This window comes from Chelonoidis abingdonii, chromosome 9 (genome assembly GCF_003597395.2).
Source record: "Chelonoidis abingdonii isolate Lonesome George chromosome 9, CheloAbing_2.0, whole genome shotgun sequence".
Classification (NCBI taxonomy): Eukaryota; Metazoa; Chordata; order Testudines; family Testudinidae; genus Chelonoidis; species Chelonoidis abingdonii.
This window is the reverse complement of record NC_133777.1, coordinates 60,930,160-60,944,187: the sequence shown is the minus strand read 5'-3', so window position 1 is coordinate 60,944,187 and position 14,028 is coordinate 60,930,160. Positions and strand designations below refer to the sequence as shown.

The window sequence follows — 14,028 nt, the reverse complement described above, 5'->3', positions numbered from 1 at the left end:
GTCTTAACCAAATTAATCTTCACAATATAACTGCAAGGCAAGTTAAAATTTGTGCAAGCTGCATTCTCTGCATTAAATCAACAGCCATTTCCACCTCAAAAATTAGCTTTATTTTGAAAACAACTGAAGCCGAACACCAGAAATGCAACACTATTACATGCAGCGTGTGAGAAAACTTGCCATACACATTTTCTACCAATGCTGGACCTATAATCTTATAAACATGATATACCTGCTACTAGACAGAGTAGTAACATTTTTTGTTTTAAAAATGAAACGTCAACAATATTCATCAGCTCATGTTATGTAGTGTCTGGATGGTAGTAGATATGTAACTTCCTTACATTAACTCAACTTTACACTAGGGAAAAAATCTGCATAATGGACTAAATATCAAAAGACCATAATGAAATGCAATATCCATTCCAAACTCTATACATGCAAGTAGTTAGAAGGGGTTGTATGTCAAATTTTAAAAATCCACAGCTATATTTTTCATTTTTGAACCAGAAGATTCCAACATTAAGAAAGATGAAAAAAAATGAAAAGAACAAACATAAAAGAGATGAGAAGTATAATTGCCCTCTGTATATTACACAGTTGTTTAGATTTTAAAATGATCTTTGACATCCAGGTATGCCAGGGAAAGTGCATGGTTGAGAATATAAAAGACAAATTGGCATTGTCAATGCTTTCCTTTCATTCTTCATGAAATATAATACAGCACAATGAGTAATGGCTTAAATTATATTTCTCTTGAACCAAAATAATCTAGTTTGTGACAAAAAATGCAAACAGAATGTAAAAATTCTCCCTGTGGAACTTAAGTCACAGCATTATCTTTCTCCCTGTGAAACATTTTTCCCCTCACAGTTATCTTTGAAGGATGAGAACATGGAGCTGAATCCATAATCATTCAAAGACTTACAGCATGTGTCAATACAAGAGAGTAACAGAAATCTACAACATAGGCCACACTCAGAGATGTGAAAAGAGGTATTTCTTATGCTCTTGGGGTGAGTAATTTCTGCAGGTGGCTGTGCAGGGTTATACACCTGGACCAGCCAAAATACAGGACCACATTAATACTTCTGTGCTAAGCACAGAGAGGTGCTGAGCTCCCTTAATTTCTAATTAAGTTAATAAGAAATGATGACACTAAGCACTTTATTGGCTCCGACCATAAAAGCACTTAGAGCCTGAAATGGAACCTTTATTTTTACATAAAAACACGTGCCTCTGAGAAAGTGTCCTAGTTCAATGCAAATGAGAGAAGACTCATATGCCAAATGTAGTGCATGGTAGTTATATTGCCTTGTTTTAGAGTTCTGCTTTTCAGTACACTTAATTCACTCTGACTTTAAAGAAGAAAGTATTCTAATATACCAAATCCTCAAACAAAAACTGGCAATTGACGATTACAAGAATAAATTTAAAATACATTGATGTCTACAATATCCTGCATTTTCATATCCGTGTCCAAAAGAGAAATAAATCAATGAAATTATTTTTAAACCACACAGAAAGTGATGTAATGGGATTGTCACACTTGTTTTATGCAATCAAATGTGCACTCATTTGTTACGGATATGCTGTGAAACTCTCACTAACCAAAAACACTTACAGTAACAAATTTAAAGATCAGGCACATTGTACATAAATGCTATGTGTTTTGAAAAGTATTCACTCTATTAGTTATCATGAATTGCTACCATCTACCATATCTCATTCTATGCAAGGATACCAGGCCAGCTACCAATCCATAAAGTGTAATGTTTCACATACTTCATAGAGTAGTTTAAAACACATCATGATATGAAATAATTTGTATTACATAGTAATTTAATCCCTTGCAATAGGGTTAATGTTGGACAAAGTCTGGACACTTTTCTTCCAATTTGAATTACATACATTAACTTTGCCACACACCACAGAACTAATGCATGTATTACTTCAGACATGCTTTAATTTATAATCAAAACAAAAAAGTTGTTGCAAAAATACATGTCACCAATGTGGAACACATTCAAGATTGTATAAAAGTACTGAACTGATATCCCAAAACAGGTATATGTAAGCAGTACATAAAGAAAGACTAGTTTTAATATGAAACAGTCATTTAAGTCACATACAACATAAGAAGCATGACCTTTTTATAAAATGTCACAGATACTTTTAGGCAGGCAATATTATATATAAATGAGAAATAGTTATTTTATGCAGAAATTATTAATAATGTCTATTAAGTTGGAATAAAGAAAATGTTAAAAGGTGCTAAATTTCAAACACCACTGATTTTGTAAACATCTCAAACCAAGAAATACATTAAAAATATCTAATTAGGAAGTCCAAATGAAGGCCCCAATCCTGCAAGCACTCCGAATTTTTCTTAACTTCATGCACATCATTTCACTGAATTCATTAGGACTATTCACTTGTTTAAGATTAAGTACATGTGTAAGAGTGTTTGCAGGATTGAGGCATAAATGGAAATTTATACAGATAGCAAAGTATCTTATTGAGCAGCCCTGAAAATTATACTTTTGTTTTTAATAGAGCAAACACAAAATATGTTATAATACTTGGCACTTCTACAGTGTCTCTCATCTGAAGATTTCAAATATTAAGCCTCTCAGCACCCTGTGAAGTCAGTTTTAATCCCATCATATAGATAAGTAAATTGAGGCACAGGTAGTTAACTGATTTGTCTAAGGTTACAAAGATAATCAGAAAAAGAGCCAGGAACAAAAGATAGGCTTTTTGACACACATATCTCTCTAATCCATAGACAGCAGTGCCTCTTATCCCACCACTAATTACAACACAATATTAGAATATTAAACCGGTACATAAAATATTTGCACATTTAAAATGGTCTAAGGCAGAGGTTCTCAAACTTCATTGCATGTGACCTCCTTTTGACAATAAAAATTACTACACGACCCCATGAGGGGGGACCGAAGCCTGAGCCTGCTTGAGCTCCATCATCCTAGGCGGGAGGACCAAAGCTGAAGCTCAAGGGCTGCAGCCCCAGGCACGGGGCCTGTAACTTGAGCCCCGCCACCCAGGCCTGAAGCCCTCAGGTTTCAGCTTCAGCCCCTGGCAGTGGGTCTCATGCTTTGGCTTCAGCCCTGGACCCCAGCAAGTATAACAGCAGCCCTGGCAACCCCATTAAAACAGGGTTGCAATCCCCTTTGGGGTCTGGAGAACCGCTGGTCTAAGGCAAAATAAGTTTGTCACTGTTACCAACTATTTAATTAAGTTTCCAAGTATTTATTTCATCTGGGATTAAAAATTTTAAAACTTGGACAGCCACACTACTGAGAAGTCATTCAATGAAGCAGCATTCTGAGCTATTTTATAAAGGAGATGAGATTGATGCACTTCCTCTATTCTCCATAAAACTCCAGGTTTGCAGATTTACAAAATCCTTACAATATTTTGGTGTGAAGCACCAGTACAACCTAAAACACTAACATTGAAAGAATTACATGATAGCTCAATACAAATTGTTCCATGTAGAGTATTACAAAAATCAGGTATACTACCCAACCCTCCTAATCCCATAACTAGCATGGTTCTAATTTTAAGCAGGTGAAATTCCTACTACCCTACTAATATATATGATTGTTCTTTTTTTCATACATACTTGAAATACTATTAGCTAACATACTCTAAAAACAAATGCATCTGCTCTCTGTAAATAGAGCTCAGAAATACTGAGACCACATCAATATCAATGCTATGATAGCGATTTAATTTTGGTACTTTGATGGCATTTGCTAATGCCTTTTATTTGTAGGACTAAACATTTGGGTGGAAACTCACAGATTTTCACCCCATGCCCACCCCACATGCTAACCAATGAGTACATTTGGTTACATTAATATGGAAATATTTTGCTATCAAATGTAGAAAGCATGTGGCTACTTTGAAATACTGGAATTGGTAGAGAGGGGAGGTGCAGGAAATTCTATGGTCATTTTAAACACAGTATCTGACTCCTGCACTGGATTGTAAAATGTTCAGTGGACTTCTAAGGACAAACACTGGAATCTTATATTTGTATTAGGAATCTTGAATAATTCACATCATCGCAAACTAGCAAAGAAAGCATTGTCCCTTAGCCTCTGGCAGATTTCTTAGTCGCTGAGCAGAATTCTGATTTCTGTTACATCAGTGTAAATCTGGGGTAACTTTACAAGCTTCACAATTTGCACTGGTGCAACAGAGATCAGAATCTAGCCCACAGGAACCTATGCTATCTGAACAAGGTTTTGGTTTTAATTTCTACATCAATACTACAGACAAATTAGAATTAAAGCAGTAAGCCACAGGTAAAATTCTTGAAGACATTACTTTAGCAGAGATTATTGCTGTAAGTCATCAAACCAGTAAGAAAAATAGCAAAACGGAAGGTTAGTCTTTGTATTGAACTAGTAATGTTGAAAACACAGGCCCAAATTTGCCTTTACTCCTCTAGGAGATTCCAGGTGAGGCGATGTAAAAGGTGTGAGAAAGTACCACCACCTCTGGGCATCTTTCTCCAGATACCGCAGAAGGTCCTTTAATAATGTAAGCAAGCTGTATGTAGCCCTTTACGCTCATACATAACTTATAACATTAATGGGGAGCTACACACATACACCAAAAGGACAGCACCATCTCCAAGTAATGTTGAGAAGCACAGTTACAATAGAACCTCACAAATTCACACTCAGTGGGGGAACCCTGTAAACTACTAAATTAGTAAACAGATGATGTATCACAAAGTGACCTTTAAGTTTCTATTCTACTTAGGTTCTTATACCATCTTTATCACCACATTATCTGAGCAACTTCAGGTAGTGCTTTAAGCAAGATGACTAGCATCTGTCATGTTTAACAAGCGTGGTTTGGTTTTAATGATTTATTATTATAACCTATTTGCATAAGGGGAAATATAATATACCGATCTAGTAGCACTACCTATTATAAGGCTGCCCAACACCTTTCATTATAAAACCTCATTTTAGGTTGCTTATAACTTTGCCAAATTTTAACTGTTTGGGTTGAATTTTCATGGCGGGTGTCAGGAAAATTCAACAATTTAGCTGTTTCCAAGAACAAGTTTAGGAAAAATATCTTGTGTTGCCCATGCCAAAATATATCTTAGAATTATTTAAATTGAGAAGCTCTAGCACTTTCATACTTTGGAGCTGGGACTTGAAGTTTGGCAAGTGGATCACAACTTTTCTAAACCCTGTAAAAATTCACCTAGGTTGGCCAAATTACAAGACACTGAAAAAAATCACAGTTCACACCAGCTCACTAAATATGAGAGCAGGGAGATGGTCTCTCTTGTGCTGTTAATGCTCTGCCAGCTGATGCCCTGGCACCTAGGAAGAGGCATGTGATCATGTAAAATTAAACACTATACCCTACTGTATATGCACAGAAAAGGTCTAATTCTGGCATTCCCTAACTTTTGAGTGCTTGACTTTGCAACCCTGATGTTATTTTAGTGTTTTTAAATGTAATGCTATGATATATTTTGTAAAAATACTGAATTTTTAGAAATGTAAGACTTCACTAGAGTTCTTGGCTATTAAATATTTGCTGAGAAGCCAGGAGGCACTGTAGTTTGAAGTGTAAACATCTCAAACACTAAAACAATCAAATGCAATGTTGATTCATTGTTTCAGATGCAGAATAAGAAAAAAAATTAAAATCCTTGATGCTCATCTTAAAATAAAATTCATTAGTACTCCTCTTTCTCCACGTCACCTCCTCTACCTTTTCTCCTACGCATAGGACAGATAGCACTGACATGAGCAAAACAGTAATGGACATTCATAAAACATAACAATAATGAATGCTTCCAATATATAGTACCATCAAGGCTCAGCACTAGCTAACAGCCTGTATTCATCGAGGCAGTTGTTCTGCAATCAATAATTCCAGTAATTCATTTTTTAATGGAAAATTTGCTTGTGATCAAACAAATACCAGACATATTTTTGATCTTCAAACATTGTCTGTGTTTCTGATCAAAGTTTAAATACTCATATAAACAGGCATAAAACAAAGAACACAGAAACAGATGGAATTTCATGAGTGAAGATAGACTAAAAGCAAAAAATTCAAAACAAAAACTCAAACCAACCTTGATTGTCTATAGAAAATGAAGTATACCATTAAGAGCAATACCTCTGTAGTATGTATTTCAATACTGCATCAGTGGATGTCATCATCCATCAGTATTCAATGCAGGTGGCCCTGCAGTCTCCCTAGTACGCATCAGCTGGACATCCTTTTCAGCCATGCAAGTATCACAGCCCCATACTGCTGATGCTTCTGCAGTGAGGAGGCCATAAGCAGACTCAGTCATGCCTGTACAGATCCGATGAAACCATTTTTGACAAGAAGCTTCACACAAGATGGCATCCTGGTCATCATTAACTTCATGTGTACAAATTCCACATGGATAGACTGGCTCAGAGGATGAATGACCATGACGACTGAGGTGGAGAGATGTTTTGCTGCTCTTTTCAGAGTTGCATCCTTCAGCTGTAACTCTAGGCTGACGGGACTTGCTCTGAGTCCCATTAGCATGACTACTGTTGGTGTTATCTGCATTATGAGAATGGTTGCTCTCTTGATTTACTACACTGTTTCGATTAACGTTTTTTAAGTCAGCACTACCTTGGTTCACGATGTCATCTGTTCTGTGGTGATGCTGATGTGTAGCGGTGTTCTGGTTGGAAGTTTTGCTTGCACCTTGACTGAAGTCTTGCTTTTGTGCTGATGGTTTTGTCTGATTGTAGGTCTTGGGTGGTGGAACAAAAGAATGGTTTGATTCTAACTGAGAATTAAAATGTGGATTGCTTGCAGGTCCAAAGTTAGATGTCATGTCAGGGTGTGGTATTTGACTAGTATTTTGTGGAGGAATGTGACCAAAGTTCTCACCAGGATTTGGTCTGAAGTGTTGACTGGGCATATTGACATTTTGATTCATTTGACCACTGTTATAAGATGGCTGATTTCCAAAACCTGTGTTATCATGTGGACCAAAGTTGAAAGCATGAGGTCGAGTAAAACCCATTCCCACAGGGTTCTGGGGAAGTGGGTGTGGCTGATTTCTGAGGGTGTAAGAACCACCATAAGGTGAGGACATTCTGGGCAGCATGTGAGGTGGCATTCTGAAAGTGTTATAACCTCCAAAACCAGGGTAACCAGGATGGTTAAAATAAGGACTTCCTGAAGGTAGAGGTTTATAGGAGACAGTATTATAGTTATCATCAAATGGATTAGCCGCTACAAGGTGGTCTGAGCTTGGATTCGGCGGTGGAGCATATTCAGATGGAGGAGGAAAGGAAGATCCCTGAAAATATTTAGAACAATTAAATTAGCATTCGTATAAACTTCCCTGCAAGAACTTCCAACTATATGGGCTTTCAATCATAAAGAAGCTGGACTGGCAGCATGAGTGAACCAAAGTCTTCTGTTTATTCAGTCAGGAGCCACATGGGCAGCAACAATCAGCGTAAGCTTCCCCACACTACTCTGGCAGTGAGCCTTAACTCTCATCAGAAAGGGAGAGAGAGAATAGTTCAGGGTCCAGGCTCAATCCTCCCTGGGCCTCTCTTGCAAGACTGCCAATATGGGCACCAGTTGTGGTGGTGATTTTTGTGATACGCATCCCATGGAAGAGTGGATCCCTTTGCAGGTATACAGGTCTAATGCCACCGTTGGTCTTTATATTATTAGGAGCCTGATCCTGCCATTGTCTCCCACACAGAACCTTGACTGAAACCAACTGGGTTCTGTGGCTGGAGTACATACTCTTATTTTATTAAGTATTTTCTGAGTTTGTCTTATGAGCTAACTCAGGATGCCACTGAAATGATTTAGACTAATTTCACTATTTTTAAAAACTGTGCAGCTGTACCACATGCTGCCAAAAATGCTCACCGTGTATTTTGTTTCCTTCTTTTATTTAAGAAATGCAGGATTCCCACAAAATCATAGAATTAAAACATAAAAACTCATGTTTAAATACCGTTTAAAAATAGATTTTCCTTTCCTCTCAGGCTAAATTTACTAAATTAAAGGTCAAATCTTTCTCCTGACCCATCCCACTTTTGATGAGTCTATGCAAGACTTAAACGATAGCAATACTACTATATCCGTGCTGCAAGGTGTACAGGCAGGAGACAGTCTGCCCAGCGGGACCCTCCATCTTCTGTTAACCAGAGGGATCTGCTCTGTGACAGCACTTTGTGGAACTGTGGGTGGGCTGGGAGCAGGGGGAGTTTAGTGGATGCAGAGGCTACATAAATGACTGTAGAGAGTGACTGTGCAACTGACTATCATTTTGGTCCAGTTTGTGGGGAGAGTTCTGGCCTGCTCACCCCCACAGAGCTCCCTCATGCACAATGTGCACAGAAGACGAGAATTTGGCCCCAGATATTTAGTAGCCTAGGCTAGGGAAATGATTCTGCAGATTTCTGGTGCCCTGCAAACCTTAGTAGAGGTAAGAAAAGAGGAGGAACTTATCTGCAGGACCATTATATTTATCATCATTCTGCAGCAAAAGGAAAGCTTCATTACTAGAGAGAACTAAGAGATCCAAAAGCCTGAAATTAATTGTATATGCCTACAACAGTGGGTTCACCACTACTTGAACAAGAAAAAGCAAAGGACACCCAAGTAAATGGGAATCGAGAATGCATATTATAAGGTGATAACTGGTCCTGTATGGATAAAGTTATTCTCATTATTTGCCACTAAGTAAGTAATAGCAGATATTCTGAGACACAGTGCTGAGTGGACACAGAAGAGGACAATTCTACTTTACAGGTGATGATCAATATCAATGTTTTGCATTAGCACCCAAATCCTATGTCTTCCCACATTCTCTCAAAGCCCCATTTCAGGAAATGGAAATCATACATTTCCAGTGCACAGAAGAGCCAAACAGCATAAATTCAATGTACCAGGTGTGCCTCATGGCTCCCTGCATTGGAAAGCACTGTGAGGGTGCACTAAAAGTGTGGCCAATGGATTCATGAACTGCATGGACCACAAATCTTCATATATGGGGAAAGCAGCAGCCTGCAGCTACCACTCATACCCTGAAGATTCACACCAAACAACTGAAGGCTTGGGATTAAATTCAGTTCCTCAGAACAATGTTCACATGACTGAATGAACAGCCTGTTCACTCTGTGCATATTTACCAGAGACTTTATATTCTCCTCTTCCAGGACACACGCAAATCTCCCAGGATTAAAAGAACTTCAATAGGAGTTACTAGTAACCAGTGTGGGGATGGCGAGAGATATAAGATTTTACGTAAGCACTTAATTATAAGATACTGGAAAGCGACTAATCTCTGCTTGTGATAAAGGATTGATATTCCTAGATGAAAGAGATACCCATATTAGTTAGCAACATCTGAGTGTATTATTTATTCAAAAAATTGAGATCAGAAGCAATTTACCTGTGTATTTGACTTGCGCTTTTTCTTATCTGGGCTTCCAAGTTGTACTCCTGGTCCTCCTAACCCATCCAATCCACTGTCACCACCTACAAAATTTCAATCAATATAATTCTGCATTTGTTACAATACAGATTTTATATTAATGTGTGCCTTTCTGTGTCATACCAAGAAAAGCCTGTGACAAACATCAAAGTATCACTAATTCTATCTTAAAACTACAAAGTCTATAGAATGACCGCACTTGGAGGTATAGGGAGCTGTAACACAACTACTGGAGTCCATCTCCATTAGAACATGAAGGCCTGATTCAAAGCCCATTAAAGTCAGTGGAAAGACTTCCATTAATTTAATTGGGTTTTGGATCAAGCCCTTGGAGCTTAAGGCTTCTTCTCTCCCAAAAAGGAATTATCTAAGATTCATCTCCCACTTAATTTACACAGATGTGGATTTCATCAGCCTGGGACTCCCAGGGCACAATAGGCAGTTAGAGTATGTAGTTAACGAAAGAGCAAGCAGAAACAAGTCTATGAATGAAAACCTGGCTTTCTATTAATGAAAATCCCTGAAAACCTGGCATACAGCTGAGACAAGACTCTCAGCTTGTCATTTCCAAACTCTCATAAATTAAGTCTTGATCATGCAAAAGGTCACCCCAGCAACAATCTCACTATAATCAATGAGCTAGCACTAGGGGATTCCTTTGCAGAGGCCATATATCCTTACGTAGCAGTTAACAAAAGCTATTTTGGTACAAATACAGTTTCCTGCAATATGAGGGAAGCTCATCTTCTTGATCCACTTCATTTTAACTAAAGAAAGAAAATCCAATGCTTCACTTGAAGTTCAGCTACACCTTTCACCAGAATGTGACAGACGCCTGAAGTCCTACACAATCCTGTAGTACAAATTATGACTTTTTATTTTTAAATCCCTTGTAAAGTTATAGATCAGTGGTGAGTAACCTGTGGCCCATGGGCCACATGCAGCCTATCAAGGTAATCCTCTGGCAGGCCATGAGACATTGACTGTCCGCAGGCAGGGCTGCCTGCAGCGCCCAGTGGCCATGGTTTGCCGATCCTGGCCAATGGGAGCTGCGGGAAGCAGCAGCCAGCACCTTCCTGCAGCCCTCACTGCTTCCCGTAGCTCCCATTGGCCAGAAACAGCAAACCGCGGCCATGGGAGCTGCAGATGGTCAATATAAACACTGTCTTGTGGCCTGCCAGCAGATTACCTTGATAGGCCGCAGGTTGCCCACCACTGCTAAAGATGGATAGAGGAGATTTTACTACATTGGTAGTAGAAATTATTAATTTGTTTTGGGAATGAAGAGTAACCTTGAGCCAAAGCCTAAGCATTTGGAAAGTCATGGACAGACGATGTTAAGGTGACAGATTTTAACCTGGTAGAACCATCAATATGAACAGACTGTATACAAGTTCATTCTTTTTCATCCATCCATGCTCTGTCTACATCTTTTCTAAAACACTATGATAAACAATGATTCTTTGCTGTTACATACAGTGGAATGTATGTAAACTGACCTCAGATTGGTACTATCATTTGATTTTTTTCAGAAAAGTGTGATGTCTCCCTATGCTTAAAATTCACATTAAAAAACTAGCCAAACTCTACCAAGATACAGATGTTTTGCTGCACTTAAGAATTTGTTATTACTGAATGCAACACTCTCATCTGGTTACATGGGGTCAAATTTTAAAAGTTAGTTAGGCATCTACAGAGAGGCATCTAGTGCTGCTAAGCAGGCTAGTTGCCTAATTCCCATTGTCTTCTTCGGTGCTTTTGAAAGTCCCATTGGGTGCTGTCATAAATATAAAAGGAAAGGTAACAACTTTTATATATGCAGTAACATAAAACCCCTCTTGGCCAGAGGTACAGAATCACTTACTTGTATGGGATTAATCAGTTCAATTAACCTAGTTGGCACCTGACCAGAAGGACCAATGGGAAAAGAAGATACTTTCAAATCTGAGGGTAGGGTGACCAGATGTCCTGATTTTATAGGGACAGTCCCGATTTTTGGGTCTTTTTCTTCTCCTATTAGCCCCCACCCCCATCCTGATTTTTCACACATGCTGTCTGGTCACCCTATCGGGGGCGGGGAGGGAGGAAAGGTTTGGTTGATGCTCTCTTTGTTTTGGTTCCTTCTTGGGACAAAGAGAGAGACCAAGCAGGTAAACCAGTTCCTAAAAGATCATGAAATGATACATCTAATATTATCAGAAATTGTAATTAATAGCAAGGAAATGCCTTAGATTATCTTTGTTTTAGCTTCTGGATTTTCTCTATGCTAAGATGTAATTTTGTTCCTGTTTTGTAACTGGGAAGCAGAGTCAGAGGGAAATCCTCTGTGGTTTAAATCTTTTTATTTACCCTGTAAAGTTATCTTCCATCCTGATCTTGCAGGTGTGAGTCTTTTACATTTTTTTTTTTTTTTAATAAAATTCTTTTAAGAATCTGATTGATTTTCAGTGTCCTAAAAACCAGTGATTTGGTCTGTGCTCACGTTGTTAACCTATTGGTTGGTATATTATTCTCAAGCCTCCCCAGAAAAGGGGGTAAAGGAGCTTGGGGGGATATTTTTTGGGGGAGGATAGGGCTCCAAGTGGCCTCTCCCTGAATGTTTGTTTAAATCATTGGAAGTGGTGGCAATACTGTCCAAGGACAAGAATTTGTGAATTAGGGAAACTTTTAACCTACGCTGGTGGAATATAAGATTAGGGCATCTTTCATGCGAGTCCCCACATCTGTACCCCAGAGTTCAGAGTGGTGAGGGAACCCTAACAGGTGCCCATCTGTAAGCAACTAAAAGTATTTGAAAATCTGACCTATAGCAACAATGATTCTGATCCTTCAGCCCAGCTAACGAAGGCTTGGTCCAAGTCAAGATCCTTTGTACCTCACCCATCCTCAATCCTGGTCTGTTCTGATGCCAGTTCAGGTCTCTAGCATAAATTAGAGTAGTCTGAAGGTAACTATGTTTTACTGGGGCATATGGATGCTAGTTCACACTCCTTCCTCACACGTCCCCTATTCTCCTTTCACACGTTACCTATGCCAGTAAGGGATACAGTGTAGGAACCATTACAACAACCCTATGTCACTCCGAATCCTCCAGCAGGCAGCTGAATCAGCTTTAAAGCTGCTTTGCACACACACTATCACAAAGCTGCTCCCACACAGAGACGAATCGAGCCCAGTGTATACCAGTTAAAATATCTGAGGATACTTCAAATATTTTTGATGGATTTCATAGCCTCAAAGTCACTATTTTGCCAGTCAGCAGGGATTTCATCTTAGTCCCCTCACTAGGAGGGCAGAAAATGCCATTGGGATGATTTTCACTCAGATAACTCATACTGCTTCAGAAGGCGGCTGGTTTTCAGGGAAATTACTTCCCACCTCATGGAGGAATGCTGTTCTGTACCTGTTTTAATATCTTCTTCTTGGCTCTGGCTGTCAAAGTTAAAATCCCACCTCATATTTCATATCGTGAATATATTTATATAATTTATAATTCCTAAAATATTTCACCACACATGAGGAAGAAAAACAACCGCCTCAAATCATCATGACTGGAAGAAAACTGGTAAATTCAAATCCTATTAAATATCAGGCCAGGGGAAACTTTTTTATCATGTTCGACCATTAACATATAACAGCAGATCACTACAAAATTTGTTGAGAACAACTCTTCAGGATTTGGGGAGAAGTTCAATTCGTACAGTTTATAATGTAAAACGCTGTGTCCTCTTATGATGCTATGTAAAGTATAGCAGCCCATAGATTGTAAATATTAAATATTAAAATAAAAATTCTGCAGGAAGAAGGGATCATTACAAATACTCCCAAAATTCCAGCCAAAATGTCCAAGCTTGGTAAACAATAAACTATCTCCTCAGATTTTTCTGTTTTTCATCACTCAGGTGTTCTAAAACATTTTTATAGACATATCACAATTTAACAGAGAGATTGTCTCATTGACACCTTCTCTTTAATTCAGAATTACACAACTTTCTCTCCCATTCATGTTCACATAGCATCCATGTGTCAACATGAGCAATTGCTAATATGGAAAAATATTATCTGGAAAGTGTTTAATGTATTTTAGCTTCTTTTAATGAAATTCAGCAGCTGAAAATAGGGAGTGTGTTAAGTATGTCACCAGACAATTCTCTAAGGACCACCAGCAAATGCTCACCTTCCTGTAGCAGTTCAAAATACAGCCTAAAGCTCTGTAAGTTTTGTTAAGTATAAACTAGTACTCAAGGATCTGATCCCACAAACATTTAAGTACATGAGTAACCCCACTTATGTGAGTAGTCCCATAGAAGTCAATGGGACAACTCACATAATTAAAGCTACTTGGATGCTTATTGATTTGCAAGACTGTTTGATGAAGTACTAAGATTTTGTGATCTCATCTTTCTCTGTGTGAGGCCAATAATGTAAGTTAGGCCTATGAATTTATGTATTTTTCCTTTTGAATTTTATAAGAACTTAATTTATACATAAAAGGAAAATTA

General features: G+C 38.4%; 1 protein-coding gene across 1 annotated transcript; it reads right to left on the bottom strand.

Annotated features, from left to right (window-relative positions):
• Positions 1–87: 87 nt before the first annotated feature.
• PYGO1 (pygopus family PHD finger 1) lies at positions 88–12,984 on the bottom strand. The gene is made up of 3 exons (XM_075069090.1): positions 12,930–12,984; positions 9,485–9,570; positions 88–7,363 (listed from the first exon to the last, which is right to left on the bottom strand). The coding sequence occupies exons 1-3, from the start codon at positions 12,982–12,984 to the stop codon at positions 6,230–6,232; spliced, it is 1,275 nt and encodes a 424-aa protein (XP_074925191.1). The 3' UTR covers positions 88–6,229.
• Between the last annotated feature and the right edge of the window lie 1,044 nt (positions 12,985–14,028).